Here is a 22,750-nt window from a genome sequence, read left to right on the forward strand (position 1 = left end):
CAAAAATCGATCTATCTCAGCCTTGAACATACTCAATGGCTCAGCATCCACAGCCCTCTGGGGTAGAGAATTCCAAAGATTCATAACCCTCTGTGAAGAAATGTCTCCTCATCTCAGTCTTAAGTGGCCGACCCCTTACCCTGCGACTATGCCCCCTAGTTCTGGACTCTGCAGCTAGGGGGAACAACCCCTCAGTATCTACCCTGTCAAGCCCCCTCATAATCTTATGTTTCAATGAGATCACCTCTCATTCTTCTAAACTCCACAGAGTATAGGCCCATTCTACCCTACGCGGGAATATGCCGAGCCTGTTTTTGCACTTCCAGAATCAGAACGGTCTTTAACTATCTTCGGAGAGATCTTCAAGATCTTGAAAATATTTGAAGACCTTTCAAAATGTTTTCAGACGCTTTTTTTTCCAAATGCTTGTGTATTTTAAATGTGAAATAATTAGTGAACAGCAGCTTAAAAAAAAGTATTACCAAAAGAAGAATGAAATTTCATAAAAGGAAATTAAACACTTATCTATAACTAATTATAGCAACGGTTTTCAGCCAGGATTTTACTTTACTTTGAAACCGGAAAACTTCCTCCCAAGTATTTTTCTTTTCATTTAATTATATCCGGCATTTTGGAGTCTCGTCTTCTTCCTGTCGGAAGCCAAATTCCCAGCTGGAAACTAGAAAAGACTAGCTGTGGTTTGTCTGCCCACAAATCAGTGACTAACACTGCCCACTCTCGCACCAGCAGACTATATTTTATTGATCCTTGCCTAGCTTTGGAACGAAAGAACTTGCATTTATATAGCGCCTTTCACAACCTCTGGACATCCCAAAGCGCTTTACAGCCATCAAAATATCTTTGAAATGTCGTCACTGTTGTAGGAAACGCGGCAGCCAATTTGCGCACAGCAAGCTCCCACAAATAGCAATGTGATCATGGCCAGATAATCTGTTTCAGTGATGTTGGTTGAGGGATAAATATTGGCCAGGACACCAGGGGGAACGCCCCTGCTCGTCTTCGAAATAGAGCCATGGAATCTTTTACATCCACCTGAAGGAAGACGGGGTCTTGGTTTAACGTCTCCTCCAAAAGACGGCACCTCCGACAGTGCAGCACTCCCTCAGTGCTGTATCCTATACTGTTCCTGACTAGTGTCTTTTGCTCAAGGGTAGTTCTAAAAAGAGATTAACACTGGAAATCTAATCTAAATTTAATCAGCAGTGTGTTTCTGAGCTTGGTCTAAGATATGAAATGTGTGGCAGACTGGTGATGCACTTGGTGACATTGAGAGGTTTGATAAACAGTGAAATCTGACTGCTGCTCCCTTGTTCCACTTCAGTGCCACTTATGGAGCTCTGGAATGTAGCAAGGAAATGCTAATATCTGAAAACAATTTACACCAACAACAACTTGCATTTATACAGCACCTTTAATGTAGTAAAATGACCCAAGGCGCTTCACAGGAGTGTTATAAAACAGAATTTGATACCGAGCCACAAGATGTTAGGACAGGTGACCAAAACCTTGGTCAAAGAGGTAGGTTTTCAGGAGTGTCTTAAAGGAGGAGAGAGAGAGGTAGAGAGTCGGAGAGATTTAGGGAGGGAATTCTGGAGCTTGGGGCCCAGGCAGCTGAAGGCACGGCCGCCAATGGTGAGGCGTAGGAAATTGGAGATGAGCAGGAGGAATTGGAGGCATGCAGAGATCTCTGAGGGTTGTAGGGCTGGAGGAGGTTACAGATGTAAAACAATTGACATCCGACAGCCCTGACGAAGAGAGTTGGATTGCAATGTTCATTCACTTTCCGGAGCCAGTTGTGGACCCTGACTTAACTGTGCTGGTTAAATAAATCTCCCCTTGTCTCTGCTCCAACAATGTGAATTTTACATTTCCGACCCACCCATTGTTAATGCTTGGCTGGCTGGGACTGATGAATGGGTGACTGTTTTGATTTCTGACCCACTGAGACTCCTTGGCCTATTCCAACTACAGCCAGCAGAGAGCGACCTAGATCATATCAGTCAGTGTGGTATTTTACAATGGAGCCACATTTTTTGCATTTGAAGACATTTCTACTCGACAACTTTCCCTGCCATTGGAGGGAGCTATGGACCATACAGGAAGCAGTGCAGAGCATGTACAATAACCTCCTCTGCTGCTCCCAGTGTGTAATCCACTTCACATTCATTCAACATCTCTGCATATATTTTCATAGTTGCCTCAGTGATTAAAGTTGTATTTCTAAATTGTTACAGTGGATATCTTTTTACTGGTTGAATAACTGCACGGGTTTTATTGTCAAAAATAAACTTCATGCTACATTTCAGAGTTTATTGCCTTTTTGGTCAGTGTTCTAATAAGAGTCCCACCGAAGATAACCTTTGTGACTGGGTGACCTGTGTATGTCCAGCATTTTGTGTACTTTTTTCCACTCAGATTTCCAACATTTGAGAGTTTTCTCCTTTTATCAATGTCATTGTTGTGGTGACTATATTTTAAAGCCAGCTGTTGAGTGCATCAACCACAACTTGGAGCTTTTTGAGCCAGCATGCAGAAAGTCCTACAAGAGAGGGGGCGGTACTGGACCTAATTCTAGGGAATGTGGCCGGCCAGGTGGAAGAAGTGCTAGTAGGTGAGCACTTTGGTGACAGTGACCATAATTTGGTGAGATTTAAGGTGGTCATGGAAAAGGACAGGGAGGGGCCGGAAATAAAGGTTCTAAATTGGGGGAAGGCCGATTTTAATAGGATAAGGCAGGATCTGGCCAAAATGGACTGGGATCAGCTGCTTGTAGGAAAATCCGCATCGGAGCAATGGGAGTCTTTCAGAAGGGAGATTGAGACCATACAATGGCAACATGTTCCCGTAAAGGTCAAGGGTGGTTCCAAGAACTCCAGGGAACCTTGGATGTCAGGGGATATACGAGAATGGATTAGGAAAAAAAGGAGGGCTTTTGGCAGATACAAAAGGCTAAAGACGGAGGAAGCCCTAGAGGAGTACAAAAAGTGCAGGGGGATACTTAAAAAAGAAATTAGGAGATCAAGGAGGGGCCATGAAATAACACTGGCGAGCAAAATAAAGGAAAATCCTAAGATGTTTTATAAGTATATTAAGGGTAAGAGGATGACTAGGGAAAAAATAGGGCCCATTAGGGACAAAAATGGCAATCTGTGTGTGGAGCCGGCAGATGTAGGAGGGGTTCTAAATGAATTTTTTGCATCTGTTTTCACTATGGAGAAGGACGATGTAGACATAGAAATACGGCAGGGGGACTGTGATATACCCGAACATATTAACATCGAGCGGGAGGAGGTATTGGCGGTTTTAGCAGGCCTAAAAATGGATAAATCCCCAGGCCCGGACGAAATGTATCCCAGGCTACTGTGTGAGGCAAAGGAGGAGATTGCGGGGGCTCTGACACATATATTCAGAACCTCTCTGGCCACAGGGGATGTGCCAGAGGACTGGAGAACCGCTAATGTAATACCATTATTCAAGAAGGGGAGTAGGGAAAAACCGGGGAACTACAGGCCAGTGAGCCTAACATCAGTGGTAGGAAAATTATTGGAAAAAATTCTGAAGGACAAAATTAGTCTCCACTTGGAGAAGCAAGGATTAATCAGGGATAGTCAACATGGCTTTGTCAAGGGAAGATCATGTCTGACTAATTTGATTGAATTTTTTGAGGGGGTGACTAGGCGTGTGGATGAGGGTAACGCAGTGGATGTGGTATACATGGATTTCAGTAAGGCCTTCGATAAAGTCCCCCACAGGAGACTGGTCAAGAAGGTACGAGCCCATGGAATCCAGGGTGCCTTGGCACTTTGGATACAAAACTGGCTTAGTGGCAGAAGGCAGAGGGTGATGGTCGAAGGTTGTTTTTGTGACTGGAAGCCTGTGGCCAGTGGGGTACCACAGGGATCGGTGCTGGGTCCCTTGCTGTTTGTGGTCTACATTAATGACTTGGATATGAATGTAAAAGGTATGATCAGTAAGTTCGCTGATGATACAAAAATTGTTAGGGTGGTAAATAGCGAGGAGGATAGCCTCAGTCTGCAGGACGATATAGATGGGTTGGTCAGATGGGCGGAACAGTGGCAAATGGAATTTAACCCGGAAAAGTGCGAGGTGATGCACTTTGGAGGGACTAACAAGGCAAGGGAATACACAATGAATGGGAGGACCCTAGGCAAGACAGAGGGTCAGAGGGATCTTGGTGTGCAAGTTCACAGATCCCTGAAGGCGGCGGAACAGGTAGATAAGGTGGTAAAGAAGGCATATGGGATACTTGCCTTTATTAGCCGAGGCATAGAATATAAGAGCAAGGAGGTTATGATGGAGCTGTATAAAACACTGGTTAGGCCACAGCTGGAGTACTGTGTGCAGTTCTGGTCGCCGCACTACAGGAAGGATGTGATCGCTTTGGAGAGGGTGCAGAGGAGATTCACCAGGATGTTACCAGGGCTGGAGCGCTTCAGCTATGAAGAGAGACTGGGAAGATTGGGTTTGTTTTCCTTGGAGCAGAGGAGGCTGAGGGGGGACATGATTGAGGTGTACAAAATTATGAGGGGCACAGATAGGATGGATACTAAGGAGCTTTTTTCCTTCGTTGAGGGTTCTATAACAAGGGGACATAGATTCAAGGTAAAAGGCGGGAGGTTTAGAGGGGATTTGAGAAAGAACTTTTTCACCCAGAGGGTGGTTGGAGTCTGGAACTCACTGCCTGAAAGGGTTGTGGAGGCAGGAACCCTCACAACATTCAAGAAGCATTTGGATGAGCACTTGAAATGCCATAGCATACAAGGCTACGGACCAAATGCTGGAATATGGGATTCGAGTCGACAGGGCTGATGGCTGGCGCGGACACGATGGGCCGAAGGGCCTCTATCCGTGCTGTATAACTCTATGACTCTATGACTATATATCGCCTTTAACGGAGTAAAATGTCCCAAGGCACTTCACAGGAGCGTTATCAGACAAAAATTGACACTGAGCCACATAAGGAGATATTAGGACAGGTTGTCAGAGGTAGGTTTTAAGGAGCATCTTAAAGGAGGAGAGCGAGAGAGAGTAGGTAGGTTTAGGGCCTAGGTAGCTGAAGGCACAGCCGCCAATGGTGGAACGATGAAAATCAGGGATGCGCAAGAAGCCAGAATTGGAGGAGAGCAGAGATCTCGGAGGGTCGTGAGGCTGGAGGAGGTTAGAGATGGGGATGGGCGTGGAGGGATTTGAAACCAAGGATGAGAATTTTAAATTCAAAGGCTTTGCTGGTCTGGAAGCCAATGTGGGTGAACGGGACTTGGTGCGAGTTAGGATACGGGCAACAGAGTTTTTGGATATGATTTGGACATTGAGTGCATATGGTGTACAAAATCTGATTTCATCTTCTGAAAGGTGCTTGGTATGTGAAGGGTTATGTGCAGCTCGGTAGTGGTTGGCCATTCTTGCGACTATTCCGATGTTGAGAGCGGTGTCTGCAGGAGTGTGCCAGCTGGTTGGGTTGGGTTGTCTCCTGGCGGTTGGCAGTCAATCCGTCTGCACCAGTGTTTGGTTCTCATGTGGGCAAATATTTTGCTGACTCCACGTTTGTACAATATTCCAGATGGCCAGCAGACTCTTGGAACAAGTATTTTACAGTTGGGTTTCGAATTCCTAATGCAATCGCCTTGTGTATTTTAAATTAGTAACCTTTGACCCGAGTGCCAGTGGGCATGCAGACAACATTTATTGAGCTTTTCTGACTTTAGGATTAAACCTTCTAGAAAGAAAGTGCCACTAGTACCGAAAGAAAGAAAGACTTGCATTTGTATAGCGCCTTTCACGACCTCAGGACGTCCCAAATTGCTTTACAGCCAATGAAGTGCAGTCACTGTTGTAATGTAGGGAACGCGGCAGCCAATTTGCGCACAGCAAGCTCACACAAACAGCAATGTGTTGATCAGATTTTTTAGTGTTGTTGGTTGAGGGATAAATATTGGCGATGACACTGGGGAGATAGCCCCCACTCTTCGAAATAGTGCCACGGGATCTTTTACGTCCACCTGAGGGGGCAGATGGAGTCACGGTCTAACGTCTCATCTGAAAGACGGGACCTCCGACAGTGCAGCACTCCCTCAGCACTGCACTGGATACTGTAGAATGTTAAATAAATAAGCATCTTTTTTCAGCCTTTATTCAAAAATAATTGCATACATAGGTAATGATATTGCATAAATTTATTAAGGCAAATGATGTCTGTGCAGGCAGATGGAACACTTACCTAATTTAGCATCAAAATGGAGCCGTGAGACGGGTGTAGCGTAAAGCTATGGTTCCCATCTACTCCAGTAAGTTGTCTAAATCGTTGTGAGCGGTCCGCCTGTGCCCGGCGCCAGCAGTCCGCCTCCTTGAGTCTTTCTGTGCCCGTTAATTGGCATTTTTGCACAGTTATTGAGTTGGCATCTGCCCAGTAGGAGCTGGGTTGGCTGGCCAAACTCCTTTCACACAAGGACCCTTACAGCTGTCCAGAGTGTGGAGTCAGTCGATGCTCGATTTGAAACCTGATCCCAGAGGCCAAAGGACAGTATGTTAACTGACTGAACTATCCACTTCCTTAAAAAGCAACTTCACCGTGTGCAAATATAAAAATAAGAGTTGCAATCCTATGCTATAATCTGAACATTACAACAGTGACTACAATTCAAGAGCACTTAATTGGCTGTAAAGAGCTTTGGGACGTCCTGAGGTCTTGAAAGGCGCTAAAGAAATGCAAATTTTTTTCTTCTGCCATGTCTTAAGGCAAACCTGGAGTGACTGCTAACCATCTCATTACCCTCTCTCTATTTGCTTTTCATTAATATTGCCCAGTCGTACTGTCAGAATAGAAAGCAAAGGTCAGCAACAATTTTCTTGCTGGTTTTAAATTGATGAACGAATTCTCCATCAAATGTCCTAATCCTCTAAGTGGAACTCCTTTTTCAGACTGGTGAATGAGCTTTGGTTTCTTTCTGAACTTTGAATAGTTACATAGCACCCGCTATTTGGTTAAATTGTAGTGCTGATCAATCAGGCTGAGGTTTCCATGAAAGGTTTGTTTGAAAGGTCTTCGATTTGAAACATTAACTGTATTTCTGGCCGCAGATGCTGACTGACCTGCTGAGTGTTTCCAGCATTTTCAGTTTTTATTTGAGGTTTTGAGGGCTCAAGTTTTGGTTTTTGAAATATATTTGGTAGGGTGAATAAGGGGCCACATACTCTTTGGAAAATAAGAGTCTGAATGGGGTAGAGGAACAGAGGGACCTGGGGGGTCCAGATACACATCACTAAAAGCACTGACGCAGGTTAATAAGGCCATAAAAAAGCAAACCAAGCACGGGTTCATTTATAGAGGCATGGAATTGAAAAGCAGAGAAGTTATGTTAAACTTGTATAGAACCTTGGTTAGACCACATTTAGAGTACTGTGCACTGTTCTGGTCTCCATATTCCAAAAAGGATATCGAGGCACTGGAGAAGGTGTAAAAAAGATTTACAAGGATGATAGTTCTACCTATCAGGAAAGACTGAACAGGCTGGGACTCTTTTCTCTAGAAAAGAGAAGACTAAGGGGTGATCTTTAAGATTATGAAGGGGTTTGATAGGGTAGATGTAGAGAAGTTGTTCCCACTTGCAGCGAGACCAGAACTAGTGGCCATAAATATGAGATCGTCACTAATAAATCCAATAGGGAATTCAGGAGAAACAGAGAGAGGTTGGAATGTGGAACTCGCTACCACAAGGAGTATTGAGGTGAATAATATAAATGCATTTAAGGGGAAGCTAGATAAACACAAGAGGGAGAAAGGAATAGAAGGATATGCTGATAGGGTGAGATGAAGAGGGGTGGGAGGAGGCGCATGTGGAGCACAAATGCTGGCATAGACCAGTTGGGCCGAATGGCCTGTTTCTGTGCTGTACATTCTATGTAATATTGTCAAACAGTTCCAGTTTCAACTTATTCAGATTTGGCCTTTGAGATTGATGTTTGTACCTAGCTATTAAGAACATAGGTAATAATTGCAGAGAAGTCAATAAGAGGTCTGATTGTACACAATCTTGAATAAGTTTCCCTTAATCTCTTTGAGATTCCAGAAGATTGTAATGAAAAGCAACATCTCCTATTGGCGATAGGGAGACAGCCCTGAATCTGCAGGTCTGTGCCTGTGCTTTGTGTCTGAAGCAGTTTCTTTTTGGGGGGTGGGTGTGTGTGTGTGTGGTCGGGGGGGTGGTGGGTAAGGGGGTGTGTGTGTGGTGGGAGGGGTTGGGGTGGGTGGAGGGGGGTGAGGGGTTGGGTTGGGGTGAGGAGGTGAGGTGAGGGGCTGGGTTGGGAGGGGTGTGTGTACTCACCTGGCTGACCAGTTCTTGGTACTCCATGACTCCAAGTTTTCTTGTGATTTTTTTTTTTCCCCCCCCCCCACCCACAACCAATAACATCTTGCCTTTTGTTTTACTCTTGCCTCATTTAATAAGCAAATTCCAACATGAGGCCAGAGCAAAATAACTTGGACAAGTGTGAGTCACTGTAATTACACCAATCATTATTGCCTTTACATTTCCCCCACCCCGATAATTTAGACCACTTTCTTTACGGTCCCTGAAACTTGTGTTTAGTTTGTGGCGGGAATACACCATGAAAAATGCACCTGAAACGATTCCAGTTTCTCTTCAGCTATGGCATATTTCATTGTGATAACAGTTGGCAAGAAATTTCTTCTTTTTTAAAAAAAATGCCCTGGTTTAACTTTTCTGTCTAATAAGGCAGGGGGAGTAACTACTCCTCAAGGCTAAATGGGAGGAGCTTCTTTAGTCAGTCTGCCTCCCTTACTTGTGTGTGTTTCAGCGCTGGAAATGGAAATATCAGAACCTTGCAGTGTGCAGCTTGGAAGTGAGATGCAGTGTCTTTTTCCAAGTGAAAGGGAGCTGAACACTCAGCTGGTCAAGCGGATGTGTTGTATGGGTTAGTTCCTTTTGTGTGTCCCGCTTGTATTTTAGGTTCAGCTACCGTGTATACTTCGAGCACATGCTGTAACTCAGACACAGCTCTGGCTAAATGTTGTTCCATTAACAAGCTGTATGTCGTAACTTGAAATGCTTGTGCCTTTTTGTTCCTTAACGGCTAGCTGCTTTAGTCACTTCATACTTTTAATACAATGTAAGAGGACACAGCTTTAAGGTAATTGGCAAAAGAAACAGAGGTGAGATAAGAGAAAAGAAATGTTTTACTCAGCGAGTTATGACCTGGAATGCATACAGATTCAATCATAACTTTCAGAAGGGAAAATGATTAATACTTGAAGAGGAAAAATTTGCAGGGCTATGGGGAAAGAGCAAGGGAATGTGGGACTAATTGGATAGCTCTTTCAAAGAGCCAGCACAGGCATGATGGGCTGAATGGCCTCCTTCTTTGCTATATGATTCTGTGATTCTATGAATGTTGAAGTCAAGTCTTGAGGTGAGAGCCAAAATTAGTTTGTTTGCAATTTTGGTAACCTCTTTCTGCTCCTCCTTGGCTCCTTACTGTGTAGTCTGGCCATGTCTCTGTGATTTGTAAACTGTGTGCATTGTTATTATGACTGACGCTACTCCTTAAAACCTACCCCTTTGACCAAGCTTTTGGTCACCTTGTCCGAATATCTCCTTATGTGACTCGGTGTCAAATTTTGTCTGATAACGCTCCTGTGAAGCACCTCGATACGTTAAAGGCGCTAGTTGTTTGCGACGATTATAAGTTGGCTCATAACCTAGGATAAGTTGAGTTGTGGTAAGCAACTTGTTCTGGCTCCAAAATTGACATTTTTGCTGCTTGTGGGACTTTTTCCACAAAATTGCAAACACCCAGGAATGAGCTAAGTGCAGAAACTCAGTGCACTGAGCCTGTCCCAACTCATGACTGGTATCTGTCCCTTTCATTGTACTGCTGTATTAATTCTGTGTTTAAGGTGATCAAAGGGCAGTGATAATGTGCTCCTGAGACCTATTGTCCTGTTTCTCTAAAGTCTTCAGTTTAAGTTTCCGGGGGTGTGTGTGGACTTGTACAAAGTTTCTAGATGCCTCTTGTCTCCTGCATAATTAGTGCTTTCCCAACCCGCCAATGGTGATTGAGGTGTTCCAGATTTGATGCGGCCCCTGTGAATCTGCATGACCTCACCGAAATCCATTCTCCTCTTGCTAGCCCTGAGAATTTATAAGAGAGATACAGTATCTCACTTGTGTGCCTCTGCTGTTTTACAAGGATGTCTAGTGAGGACAGTATCTGGATCAGTTAAGATACCCCGTCCCGCCTCAGCAGTAGAATTGTCTGCTGACACTTGCTGCTGAGGTTCCCACGTTAATAATGATCAGTTTTGAGGTACTGGAGGATGCTTGCGTCCCGTGGAACCGTACCCCAGCGAGAAGCCATGGCTCAGTGGGTAGCATTCTCGCCTCTGATTCATAAGGTCGTGAGTCCAAGTCCTCACTCCAGAAACACATAACCCAGGCTGACACTTCAGCCTTTTGGATGAGATGTTAAACCGAAGCCCCGTCTGCCCTCTCAGGTGGACATAAGATCACACAGCACTATTTTGAAGAAGAGCAGGGGAGTTCTCCTTGATGTCCTGGTCAATATTTATCCCTCAACCAACATCACTAAAACAGATTATCTGGTCACAACCTCATTGCTGTTTGTGGGAGCTTGCTGTGCGCAAATTGGCTGCTGTGTTTCCTACATTACAACAGTGACTACACCTCAAAAAGTACTTAATTGGCTGTAAAGGACATCTTGAGGTTGTGAAAGGCGCTATATAAATGCAAGTTCTTTGTTTTTTTCCCTCTTTTTTTTCTCTCTCTCGTCCCACAACTCCTGGTCAGTACACTGTCTCCGCTGTGTCTCTTACCCCCCCCCCCTGCCCTCTACCTTGTGTCCTCTTGCACTGGGTGAATGTCTGGAGCATCAGCCTCGAATTACACAGACTGGGTTTGAATCCCTTGCCCAAAGCTTTGCTTTTAAATAACGAATTGCAGGCCTTCATTTTTAATGAAGAGGCCAGGATGGAGAAACTGAAGAGATCAATTAAATGTGAAGATGTTGCAATTTTTAAGATGAGTTTTCCTCTGGGGGAAAAAATGTAATTTGTTCCCCTCTGCAGCTTGAAAATTCCTCGGACATGGAATAACCCCGCCCCCTCCCGTACAACTTGTAATTTCTGTCTCTTTACTGTGGTAGGAGATTCTGACATTGTCGATGCTGCCTAAGGAGGTGGAACTTTCTGTAAGCTTAAAACTCTGAGACACAAAGTGTTCTGCACCTTTTCTCTCCTTGCCCTCACCTCTTCCCTCTCTTTCTCCTCCGCCCCCTCCCCCCCGCCCCTGCCCCTAGCAGTTTATTCATTATGCACCTAATTCAATTTTACTTCTCCCTACCAAACTCTGCCTCTCCCAAAAGGCAAGCCAGTACAAGGAGAATACAGCATGTTCCAAGTGGAAGACTAATGCAGGGGGAATCAGGCGTGAGAACATATCGTTCCCTGCAACACTTGATATTGCTCTTCACTAAGCTAAACTGTAACAAACTAAGGACTTGTCCAAGCAGTTCAGTTGGTTTCTGACTGTTTTTATTTCAAAGACACCACAATGGTGTTGGTGACCCTCTGGAGGTTTTAAATAAAATCACAGTTCAGTGAAGAGCTAAGTGAAGATAACATTGGTTTCTTTTGGCTGGAATTTTAATTAACCCCAGTGAAGAACGTTAATTCTTAACGTGGAAGACCAGCGATTTGTTCTTAAGGCACTGCTTTAACATACATCTATCTTAGTCTTGTCATACATTCGCCCCCCCCCCCCCCCCCCCACCCTGCTGCCCCAACACCCTCCTTTTACTTGGCATAATTGAACTTGATGGGCGGGGAGGAGGTGGTATGTGGGAGATTTGGGGGGGTAAGAGTACTGGTAATGGGGGGAGGGGAGAATGAGGGGGCGTGTGGGTAGTGGGGGGGCTATTGCTGGGAATGAGGGTGGGGGAGTGTGGGGAATAGGGAGGGGGAGAATGGGGGAGTGCAGGAAATGGAGGGGGAAAATGAGGGGGCGTGCAGGTAATGGAGGGGAACGTGGTAGTATGGGGAATTGGGAGGTAGTGCGGGGACTGGGGGGAGAATTGGGGGGAGTGTGGGGGCGATGGGGGGTGGGGGTGGGGAGTGCGGTGGGAATCATGGTTTCACTTCACTGGAAATCCTTGAGCTCTGTATATCAGCCATAACTCTTCCAACTCTCGGGCGAGAGGCTCACAGGCCGGATCAAGATATTTGAAGTGATTGTAGTTGTGAGCAATCCATCCACAAATTTTCTCAGTGTATAATGTCAAATTAATGGCCTTTTCACAATTCATACATGTTCACATCCCTCTTTACTTTTAATGTCTCAGTTACGTTTCCAGTAAAACTCCACAAATGCTGAGCTGACTGTTTTGAGCATTCATTAAATCCTTGATGGTAGTTGAAACGAAATTGTATGAAGGGTGTACAGTTACCAACGATCGGGTGACAACTCCTGTCACTGCAAAATCATAATCCACCTTCGCACTGGTTGAAAAACTGGGGATGTAAGATAAGGAATTGAGTATTTGAGGGTTTCATAGATTATCGGGTGATGTCACCAATGTGAATATGCCTAGATTTTTAAAAAAAAATTGTTTTTGGGATGTAAGAGATCCTGTCAAGGGATCATTTCTTGCCTTGAGAAGCTTCTGATGTTTAAAAGTGCAGTCACTCTTGTCTGTCTTTGTGGCATAGAATTGATTTGGCTGATACTGTGTAGTTCTGCAGCCTTGGGATTAACACCATCACCCCTCTAAGTCAGACCCCATCCCGACTTGGACACAGCTCACCGTTCCTTCATCATCATCATCAACAACAACAACAACAACAACAACAACTTGCATTTATATAGCGCCTTTAACAGAGTTAACCGTCCCAAGGTGCTTCACAGGAGCACTTTATTAGACAAAATTTGACACCGTGCTACATAAGGAGATATTACGACAGGTAACCAAAAGCTTGGTCAACGAGCTAGGTTTTAAATGGCACCAATGGTGGAGCGATGAAAATCGGAGATGTGCAAGAGGCCAGAATTGGAGGAGCGCAGAGATCTCGGAGGGCTGTAAGGCTGGAGGGGGTGAGGTCACGGAGCGGTTTGAACACAAGGATGAGAATTTTACATTTGAGGCGATGGTGGATCAGGAGCCAAAGTAGGTCAGCGAGCACAGGTGTTGATGGGAGAACGGGATATGGTGCGATTTAGGATATGGGCAGCAGAGCTTTGGATAAGCTGTAGTTTTCTGAGGGTGGAAGGTGGGTGGCTGGCCAGGAGAGCCTTGAAATAGTTGAGTCTGGAGGTAACAAAAGCATGGATGAGGGTTTCAGCAGCAGAACAGCTGAGACAGGTGATATTACAGAGGTGGAAATAGGCGCTCTTGGTGATGGAGAGGTTATATAGGTTCATCGTCAGTGGGTGAATATCTGGAATACCCTACCTAACATCACTATGGTGGCATCTTCACCACCACGACCACAGCCCTTCACGGAGAAGACCCACCTCCACCTTCTTTGGGTAATAAATACGGCCTTGCCAGCGACACTCGCCTCCCTGAGAATGAATAAATTTTATAAAGTGGTATCGTTGTGTTGGAACCATTTTATTACTTTGTAGAAATTGGTATTGAGAGGTGTGTTTGTGACCTGTGAAGAGGGGATAGGTTTCAGACTGGATCGTGTCTGGAGCTGGTGGTTCCAAAAAAATGTTTTGAGTTTCCAATATTGGGTTGTCTTTCCCCAAATGTAATATTCTGAGAGCAAGATAATTCAATGGTAAAGAAACACTCCCATTGTTTAAGGTTCATTTATTGCAGTAGAGCAACTTCATACAGTAGGGGTCAGTAATGCAGAATAATTTTTCACTGTCCCCAAGACAACTATTACTATCGCTTCTGGAATAAAATCGATTAATGCTGTCCAAACCTCTCTTACTGACTCAACACATATGAAAACTGACAGTAAAAGTAAAGAAGTTGTCACTTTAGTCGAGGTGGCATTTCTTTTAAGGAGATGCAAAAAAAAAATTTAAATGTACAATGACAATGCCACAGCTGAGAGGTTATAACTATCAGGAAAGACTAAACAGGCTGTGGCTCTTTTCTCAAGAGAAGGCTGAGGAGTGACCTGTTAGAGGTCGTTAAGATAATGAAAGGGTTTGGTAGGGTAGACGTAGAGAAAATGTTGACACTTGTGGGGGAGTCCAAAACTGGAGGTCATAAATAAAAGATAGTCGCTAACAAATCCAGTGGAGAATTCAGGAGAAACTTCTTTACCCAGGGAGTGGTTAGAATGTGGAACTCACTACGGAGTAGTTGAGACGAATAGAACAGATGCATTTGTAAGGGGAAGCTGGATAAACACACTAGGGAGAAAGGAATAGAAGGATATGCTGATAGGGTGAGATGAAGTAGGGTGGGAGGAGGCTTGTGTGGAGCATAGACCAGTTGGGTCAAATGGCCTGTTTCTGTGCTGTAAATTCTGTTGCTCTTCTTTGACCCTCTTCCCACCACCCCCACCCCCCGGTTTCCCGAGAACACAATCTGCTTACCGGCCCCTGCCAATGCTAGAAGTTTTGCTGAGGTGTGCAAAGTTCCTGAAGGCCTGGTCCTTTCTGCTTGGGACCTCCCTACAGCTTCAGAAGGCCGTGGGTCCATGCCCCTACTGGAGCACATAACCTCGGCTGACACTCCAGTGCAATACTGCGGGAATGCTGCACTCAGAGGTGTCGTCTTTTTGGGTCGCCGACTCAACCCAGGTCCTGCAGGCCTGTCCAGTAGATGTAACCAATCCCATGACACTATTTGGAGTTGAGAAGGGATGTCCTGCCAGTTTCCTGGCCTATATTTGTACAAACAACGGACGAGAAAAGACCCTCTGGTCCATCCAGCCTGCCCCACACAACTGTGCTGCCTTGTGCATCACTATATACGCACACTCCCCACCGTCACCCAGAGGCCATGTAATTCCCTCAACCAGTGTTGCCAAAACTGATTAACTGGTCGTTTATTCATTGTTTTTGGGACCTTGCTGTGCACAGATTGGCTCCTATGTTTGCTTCCGTAACAGTGAGGACACTTCAAAAGTAATTCAGGAGCACAGAGATCTCCGAGGGTTGTAGGGGTGGAGGTGGTTACTGAGATAGGGAGGGGGCGAGGCCATGGAGAGATTTGGAAACCAGGATGAGAATTTTAAAACAGCGACGTTGTAGGAATGGGAGCCAATGTAGGTCAGCGAGCACGGGGTGACAGGTGAACAGGACTTGGTGCGACTTAGGATATGGGCAGCAGAGTTTTGGATGAGCTCAAGTGTTTACGCAGCGGACAAGGTGGGATGTGGATGAGGAGAGCATTGGAATAGTTACATTTCTCTTCTCTTTCCTTCCACCCCTCCCCAAATTAAGAAATCATAGTACCCCCCCCTCCCCTTATCTCCTGTTCCACCCCTCCTGGTCAAAGTTCTTCTTTCTAAGGGTGTTTTACATAGCCTGGTTAGTGTCTATTCTAGTTTTAGCTCTCATTATTCAACCAGTGCTTTCAGTATTTTTTATGTTGCATAAGGGGAAACTCTTGGAATTTGATTTCTTCACAATTTTCATGCAACGCAGAATTTCAAAACTGCAAGTTGTTTAGGTTAGAAACTAATGGTTTGCCACGTGGTTGGTGGTTGCTATGGCAGCTCTGTTCAAAATATAAACCAGACATGGCCTTCTTACAGTTGAGTCACTGCAAAAAGGATTAATTACATCTAGAGGAGTGTTTAGAGGACTAAAGGCAGCTTGTTGTGAAAGGCGTTGTGTTGACAGACACCCAACTGAAAGGAGGTGTTTGTCACTGAGCAAATTGCATAGAATGTACAGCACAGAAACAGGCCATTCAGCCCAAGCTGGTGTTTATACTCGCCCAAGCTGGTGTTTATACTCGCCCAAGCTGGTGTTTATACTCGCCCAAGCTGGTGTTTATACTCGCCCAAGCTGGTGTTTATACTCGCCCAAGCTGGTGTTTATACTCGCCCAAGCTGGTGTTTATACTCGCCCAAGCTGGTGTTTATACTCGCCCAAGCTGGTGTTTATACTCGCCCAAGCCACCTCCCACCCCTCTTCATCTCATCCGATCAGCATACCCTTCTATTCTTTTCTCCCTCGTGTCTTCATCCAGCTTCCCCTTAAATGCATCAAATACACATATACAACTGTTGTCAAAGACGGTGGCTGTGGAGAAATTGTCTCATTTTCAACCCTGTGCCAAGGGCCATCATTGTTTCTTCATCAATGAAGAAAATGCAGTTGGACTTCCCACCCTGCCATAGAATAGATCGTTACTTTGCCTGAAGCATCCCATAGAATCATAGAATCATACAGAGCGTAGAAGGAGGCCATTCGGCCCATCGAGCCTATACCGGCTCTTTTGTAAGAGCAATCCAGTTAGTTCTTTCAAGTATTTATCCAATTCCTTTTTGAAAGCCACGATTGAATCTGCGTCCACCACCCTTTCAGGCAGCATATTATTCCTGACAGCTGTCGACTGCTTTTCACCTCCTCCTCCTCCCCCCTTTCTGTAGTGCACAAGGGTATGGTAGCATAGTGGTTATGTTACTGGACGAGTAATCCAGAGGCTTAGACTAATGATCCAGAGTCGTGTGTTCAAATCCCGCCACGGCAGCTGGGGAAGTTAAATTCAATTAATTAAATAAAATCTGGAATTAAAATACTAGTATCTGTAATGGTGGCCATGAAACTACCGGATTGTCGTAAAAACCCATCTGGTTCACTAATGCCCTTTAGGGAAGGAAACTTGATGTCCTTACCCGGTCTGGCCTATATGTGACTCCAGACCCACAGCAATGTGGTTGATTCTTAATTGCCCTCTGAAATTCTAATAAGAATAAAACCGGACGGACCACTAGGCACCGGACACGACAAAGGCAAACCAAGCCCAGTCGACCCTGCAAAGTCCTCCTCACAAACATCTGGGGACTTGTGCCAAAATTGGGAGAGCTGTCCCACAGACGAGTCAAGCAACAGCCTGACATAGCCATACTCACAGAATCATACCTTTCAGCCAACGTCCCGGACTCTTCCATCACCATCCCTGGGTATGTCCTGTCCCACCGGCAGGACAGACCCACCAGAGGTGGCGGTACAGTGATATACAGTCAGGAGGGAGTGGCCCTGGGAGTCCTCAACATTGACTCTGGACCCCATGAAATCTCATGGCATCAGGTCAAACATGGGCAAGGAAACCTCCTGCTGATTACCACCTACCGACCTCCCTCAGCTGATGAATCAGTCCCCCTCCATGTTGAGCACCACTTGGAGGAAGCACTGAGGGTAGCAAGGGCACAAAATGTACTCTGGGTGGGGGACTTCAATGTCTATCACCAAGAGTGGCTTGGTAGTACCAGAGCTGGCCGAGTCCTGAAGGACATAGCTGCCAGACTGGGCCTGCGGCAGGTGATGAGCGGTGATGACCACCTCCTCACCAACCTTCCTGTCGCAAATGCATCTGTCCATGATCGTATTGGTGGGAGTGACCACTGAACAGTCCTCATGGAGTTGAAGTCCCATCTTCGCACTGAGGACACCATCCAACGTGTTTTGTGGCACTGATGATTGAGTAGACAAATGGGGCGGTAATTGGCTGGATTGGATTTGTCCTGCTTTTTGTGGACAGGACATACCTGGGCAATTTTCCACATTGTCGGGTAGATGCCAGTGTCGTAGCTGCGCTGGAACAGTTTGGCGAGAGGTGCAGCTAGTTCTGGAGCACAAGTATTCAGTTCTACAGCCGGGATGTTGTCCCACCGTGCTAAATGGGATAGATTCTGAACAGATCTAGCAGCTCAAAACTGGGCATCCATGATGCGTTGTGGGCCATCAGCAGCAGCAGAATTGTATTCCAGCACAATCTGTAACCTCATGGTCTGGCATATTCCTCACTCTACCATTACCAACAAGCCTGGTTCAATGAAGAGTGTAGAAGAGCATGCCAGGAGCAGCACCAGACGTACCTAAAAATGAGGTGCCAACCTGGTGAAGCTACAACTCAGGACTAAACAGCGGAAACAACATGATATAGACAGAGCTAAGTGATTCCACAACCAATGGATCAGATCAAAGCTCTGCAGTCCTGCCACATCCAGTCGTGAATGGTGGTGGACAATTAAACAACTAACGGGAGGAGGAGGCTATGTAAACATCCCCATCCTCAATGATGGCGGAGTCCAGCACGTGGGTGCAAAAGACAAAGCTGAAGCATTTGCAACCATCTTCAGCCAGAAGTGCCGAGTGGATGATCCATCTCGGCCTCCTCCTGAGATCCCCACCATCACAGAAGCCAGTCTTCATCCAATTCGATTCACTCCATGTAATATCAAGAAACAGCTGAGTGCCTTGGATACAGCAAAGGCTATGGGCCCCGACAACATTCCGGCTGTAGAACTGAAGACTTGTGCTCCAGAACTAGCTGCACCTCTAGCCAAATTGTTCCAGCGCAGCTACGACACTGGCATCTACCCGACAATGTGGAAAATTGCCCAGGTATGTCCTGTCCACAAAAAGCAGGACAAATCCAATCCAGCCAGTTACCGCCCCATTAGTCTACTCAATCATCAGCAAAGTGATGGAAGGTGTCGTTGACAGTGCTATCAAGCGGCACTTACTCACCAATAACCTGCTCACCGATGCTCAGTTTGGGTTCCGCCAGGATCACTCGGCTCCAGACCTCATTACAGCCTTGGTCCAAACATGGACGAAAGAGCTGAATTCCAGAGGTGAGGTGAGAGTGACTTCCCTTGACATCAAGGCAGCATTTGACCGAGTGTGGCACCAAGGAGCCCTAGTAAAATTGAAGTCAATGGGAATCGGCGAAAACTCTCCAGTGGCTGGAATCATACCTAGCTCAAAGGAAGATGGTAGTGGTTGTTGGAGGCCAATCATCTCAGCTCCAGGACATTGCTGCAGGAGTTCCTCAGGGCAGTGTCGTAGGCCCAACCATCTTCAGCTGCTTCATCAATGACCTTCCCTCCATCATAAGGTCAGAAATGGGGTGGTTCACTGATGATTGCACAGTGTTCAGTTCCATTCGCAACCCCCTAGATAATGAAGCAGTCCGTGCCCGCATGCAGCAAGACCTGGACAACATCCAGGCTTGGGCTGATAAGTGACGAGTAACATTCGCACCAGACAAGTGCCAGGCAATGACCATCTCCAACAAGAGAGAGTCTAACCACCTCCCCTTGACATTCAACGGCATTACCATCGCTGAATCCCCCACCAGCAACATCCTGGGGGCCACCATTGTCCAGAAACTTAACTGGACCAGCCGTATAAATACTGTGGCTACAAGAGCAGGTCAGAGGCTGGGTATTCTGTGGCGAGTGACTCACTTCCTGATTCCCCAAAGCCTTTCCACCATCGACAAGGCATGAGTCAGGAGTGTGATTGAATACTCTCCACTTGCCTGGATGAGTGCAGCTCCAACAACACTCAAGAAGCTCGACACCATCCAGGACAAAGCAGCCCGCTTGATTGGCACCCCATCCACCACCCTAAACATTCACTCCCTTCGCCACCGGCACACAGTGTGTACCATCCACAGGATGCACTGCAGCAACTCGCCAAGGCTTCTTCGACAGCACCTCCCAAACCCGCGACCTCTACCACCTAGAAGGACAAGAGCAGCAGGCACAAGGGAACAACACCACCTGCACGTTCCCCTCCCAAGTCACACACTATCCCGACTTGGAAATATATCGCCGTTCCTTCATCGTCGCTGGGTCAAAATCCTGGAACTCCCTTCCTAACAGCACTGTGGGAGAACCTTCACAAGGACTGCAGCGGTTCAAGAAGGCGGCTCACCACCACCTTCTCAAGGGCAATTAGGGATGGGCAATAAATGCTGGCCTCGCCAGCGACGCCCACATCCCATGAACGAATATAAAAAAAAACAAGGGTGTCCAAACTGCAGCCCCCGGACATGCATTGCAAGCTCACTGACTCTCAGTTATTTAGCTTGACTCTTCCCATTCTCCTTCCTGTAAACACTCAATGAGTTTTGTCTCCCTTACTCTCTTGCGTCAGCCCTTTTTTAAAAAAAGGATGCTTTTTTTTTTCGGCGTGTTGTATGTTACTGAGTTAATTTTCTACCTGTCAGTCTTGCTGAGGTAAATTTTAGAATTTCTCTTTGAATCATGAGGGGAAAGGATGAAGTGGCTTCTTGGAGAGCCAACATATATCGGTGCTGCTGCCACCATTTAACGAATTGGCACTAATATTCTGTGGGGGAGAAAGAAAATCCAAGTTAGGCCAGTACTCTTCAATGTGTGCTCAGTCATTGAGTATATTCAAGACTGAGGTCGATAGACTTTTGGAAACTCAGGGAATCGAGGGATATGGGAATCGGGTGGGAAAGTGGAGCTGAGGTCGAAGATCAGCCATGATCTTGAATGGCGGAGCATTGACCAGAAACTTAACTGGACCAGCCACGTAAATACTGTGGCAACAAGTGCAGGTCAGAGGCTGGGTATTCTGCGGCGAGTGACTCACCTCCTGACTCCCCAAAGCCTTTCCACCATCTACAAGGCACAAGTCAGGAGTGTGATGGAATACTCTCCACTTGCCTGGATGAGTGCAGCTCCAACAACACTCAAGAAGCTCGACACCATCCAGGACAAAGCAGCCCGCTTGATTGGCACCCCATCCACCACTCGAAACATTCACTCCCTTCGCCACCGGCGCACAGTGGTTGCAGTGTGTACCATCCACAGGATGCACTGCAGCAACTCGCCAAAGCTTCTTCGACAGCACCTCCCAAACCCGTGACCTCTACCACCTAGAAGAACAAGGGCAGCAGGCACATGGGAACAACACCACCTGCACATTCCCCTCCAAGTCACCAACCATCCCAACTTGGAAATATATCGCCGTTCCTTCATCGTCGCAGGGTCAAAATCCTGGAACTCCCTTCCTAACAGCATTGTGGGAGAACCGTCACCACACTGTTCAAGAAGGCAGCTCGCCACCACCTTCTCGAGGGCAATTAGGGATGGGCAATAAATGCTGACCTTGCCAGCAACATCCACATCCCATGAACGAATAAAAAAGAAGGCCCACTCCTCATATTTCTTGTGTTCTTATGTACAATGCGTATCTTGTGTTTGTTCTCAAATCACTGCCACCACTACCCGTGGTGGAGCTGTACCCACCAGTACTTTAACTCGGGTATTATGCTTTAAATGCTCCCTGTCCCCTCCCCCAATGCAAACCAAATTTGGAAGGACAGAAGCGAACAATTCTGCTGGGTGTTCCTCACCCTTCAATTGGACAATAATATCCAGATTTCTTACCTCTGCCAATAGACTTGACTGCAGTCCCACTGCCAAAAGTATGGCCATCTGGTAACAATCTACTTCGAGATGGTGCAGAGGAGATTTACTAGAATGGGACCAGGGATGAGGGAAATCAGTTATGTGGCAAGACTAGAGAAGCTGGGATTGTTCTACTTGGAGCAGAGGTTAAGGGGAGATTTAATAGAGGTGTTCACAATTATAAAGGGTTTTGATAGAGTAGATAGGGAGAAACTGTTGCCACTGACAGGAGGGTCGGTAACCAAAATATACAGATTTAAGATAATTGGCAAAAGAACCTGAGGGGAGATGAGGAGAATTTTCTTTTACGTCGTAACTGTCAAAAGGAAATTGGATAAATACTTGAGGGGTTGAAAATTGCAGGGTGATGGGGAAAGAGCAGGGGAGTGGGACTAATTGGATAGCTCTTTCAAAGGCATAGTCAGGATGGGCCGAATGGCCTCCTTCTGTGCTCTGATTCTATACTTTAGAACACGAGTGATCCTATCTCCCTTTTCCCCCACAACCTCCAGTTTGTAATGCAGGCTGCACACGTTTATGGTACATCGGATGATGTCTCTGATCAGGTAGCAGTGTGGCTGAATGTGTGAAATACTTAAAAAGCATTTACAGTAGAAAGTTTACAGAAATGCTTGTGTTTTTCTTGTAAGAACTGATAGCAGGTGGTTTGATTATTGTAGCAGCCGAGAAAAATCCCTATCTCTTTTTATTTCCCAGTTCTCGGAGGCTGAATATCTCCCTAATCCAGGCTACTTTGCAGTAACTTGAAGGGAAGACTTTCTGAAGGTGAATTGTGAGCTGTGCTCTTCATTTCATTCTGCTTTTTTCTTTTTCAGATGAACGGGACAAAGTGCAGAAGAAGACCTTCACAAAATGGATCAATAAGCACCTCATTAAGGTCAGTGAGATTTCCATGCGTGCATTTTCCACACTTGTCACCTTAATTTAAAACCTGGCAGATACCCGCACATTATCGGCACTCTTGAGTATCCACCAGAATTTTCGCAGGAGAAAGCCCAACATGAGGTGTGGTGTCATTTAATGTATTCTTCCTGAATAAAATAATGTTTTGATGATTAATATTGCACCCTCCTTCATTCCTAGCGATTTATTTGAAGTCCTAGTTTTCCTAGAATTGCATTTTGTAAATACCTTGGGAGGGTGGGAGAGAGGGGCTGAAGGAGAGCACCTTGTATTGATAGCTACGTCTCTGGAAATGAAACCTGAGATACCTGCGGTGAACAGGCTTAATGGAATGAAAGTAGATCCATGATAGCCAGCCTCATATTTTCTAATGTCTCTGCT

General features: G+C 45.9%; 1 protein-coding gene across 2 annotated transcripts in view; it reads left to right on the top strand.

Moving 5' to 3' along the window:
• The first annotated feature begins 8,937 nt into the window (after positions 1-8,937).
• dst (dystonin) overlaps positions 8,938-22,750 on the top strand; it is a 394,574-nt gene continuing 380,761 nt past the window's right edge. For both annotated transcript variants that reach the window (XM_067984067.1, XM_067984069.1), the window contains exons 1-2: positions 8,938-8,973; positions 22,282-22,343. In XM_067984067.1, coding sequence (XP_067840168.1) covers positions 8,961-8,973; positions 22,282-22,343 — 75 coding nt within the window. In that variant the 5' untranslated portion in view covers positions 8,938-8,960. The remainder of the gene's footprint in view (positions 8,974-22,281; positions 22,344-22,750) is intronic.

This window comes from Heptranchias perlo, chromosome 5 (genome assembly GCF_035084215.1).
Source record: "Heptranchias perlo isolate sHepPer1 chromosome 5, sHepPer1.hap1, whole genome shotgun sequence".
NCBI classification, from domain to species: domain Eukaryota; kingdom Metazoa; phylum Chordata; class Chondrichthyes; order Hexanchiformes; family Hexanchidae; genus Heptranchias; species Heptranchias perlo.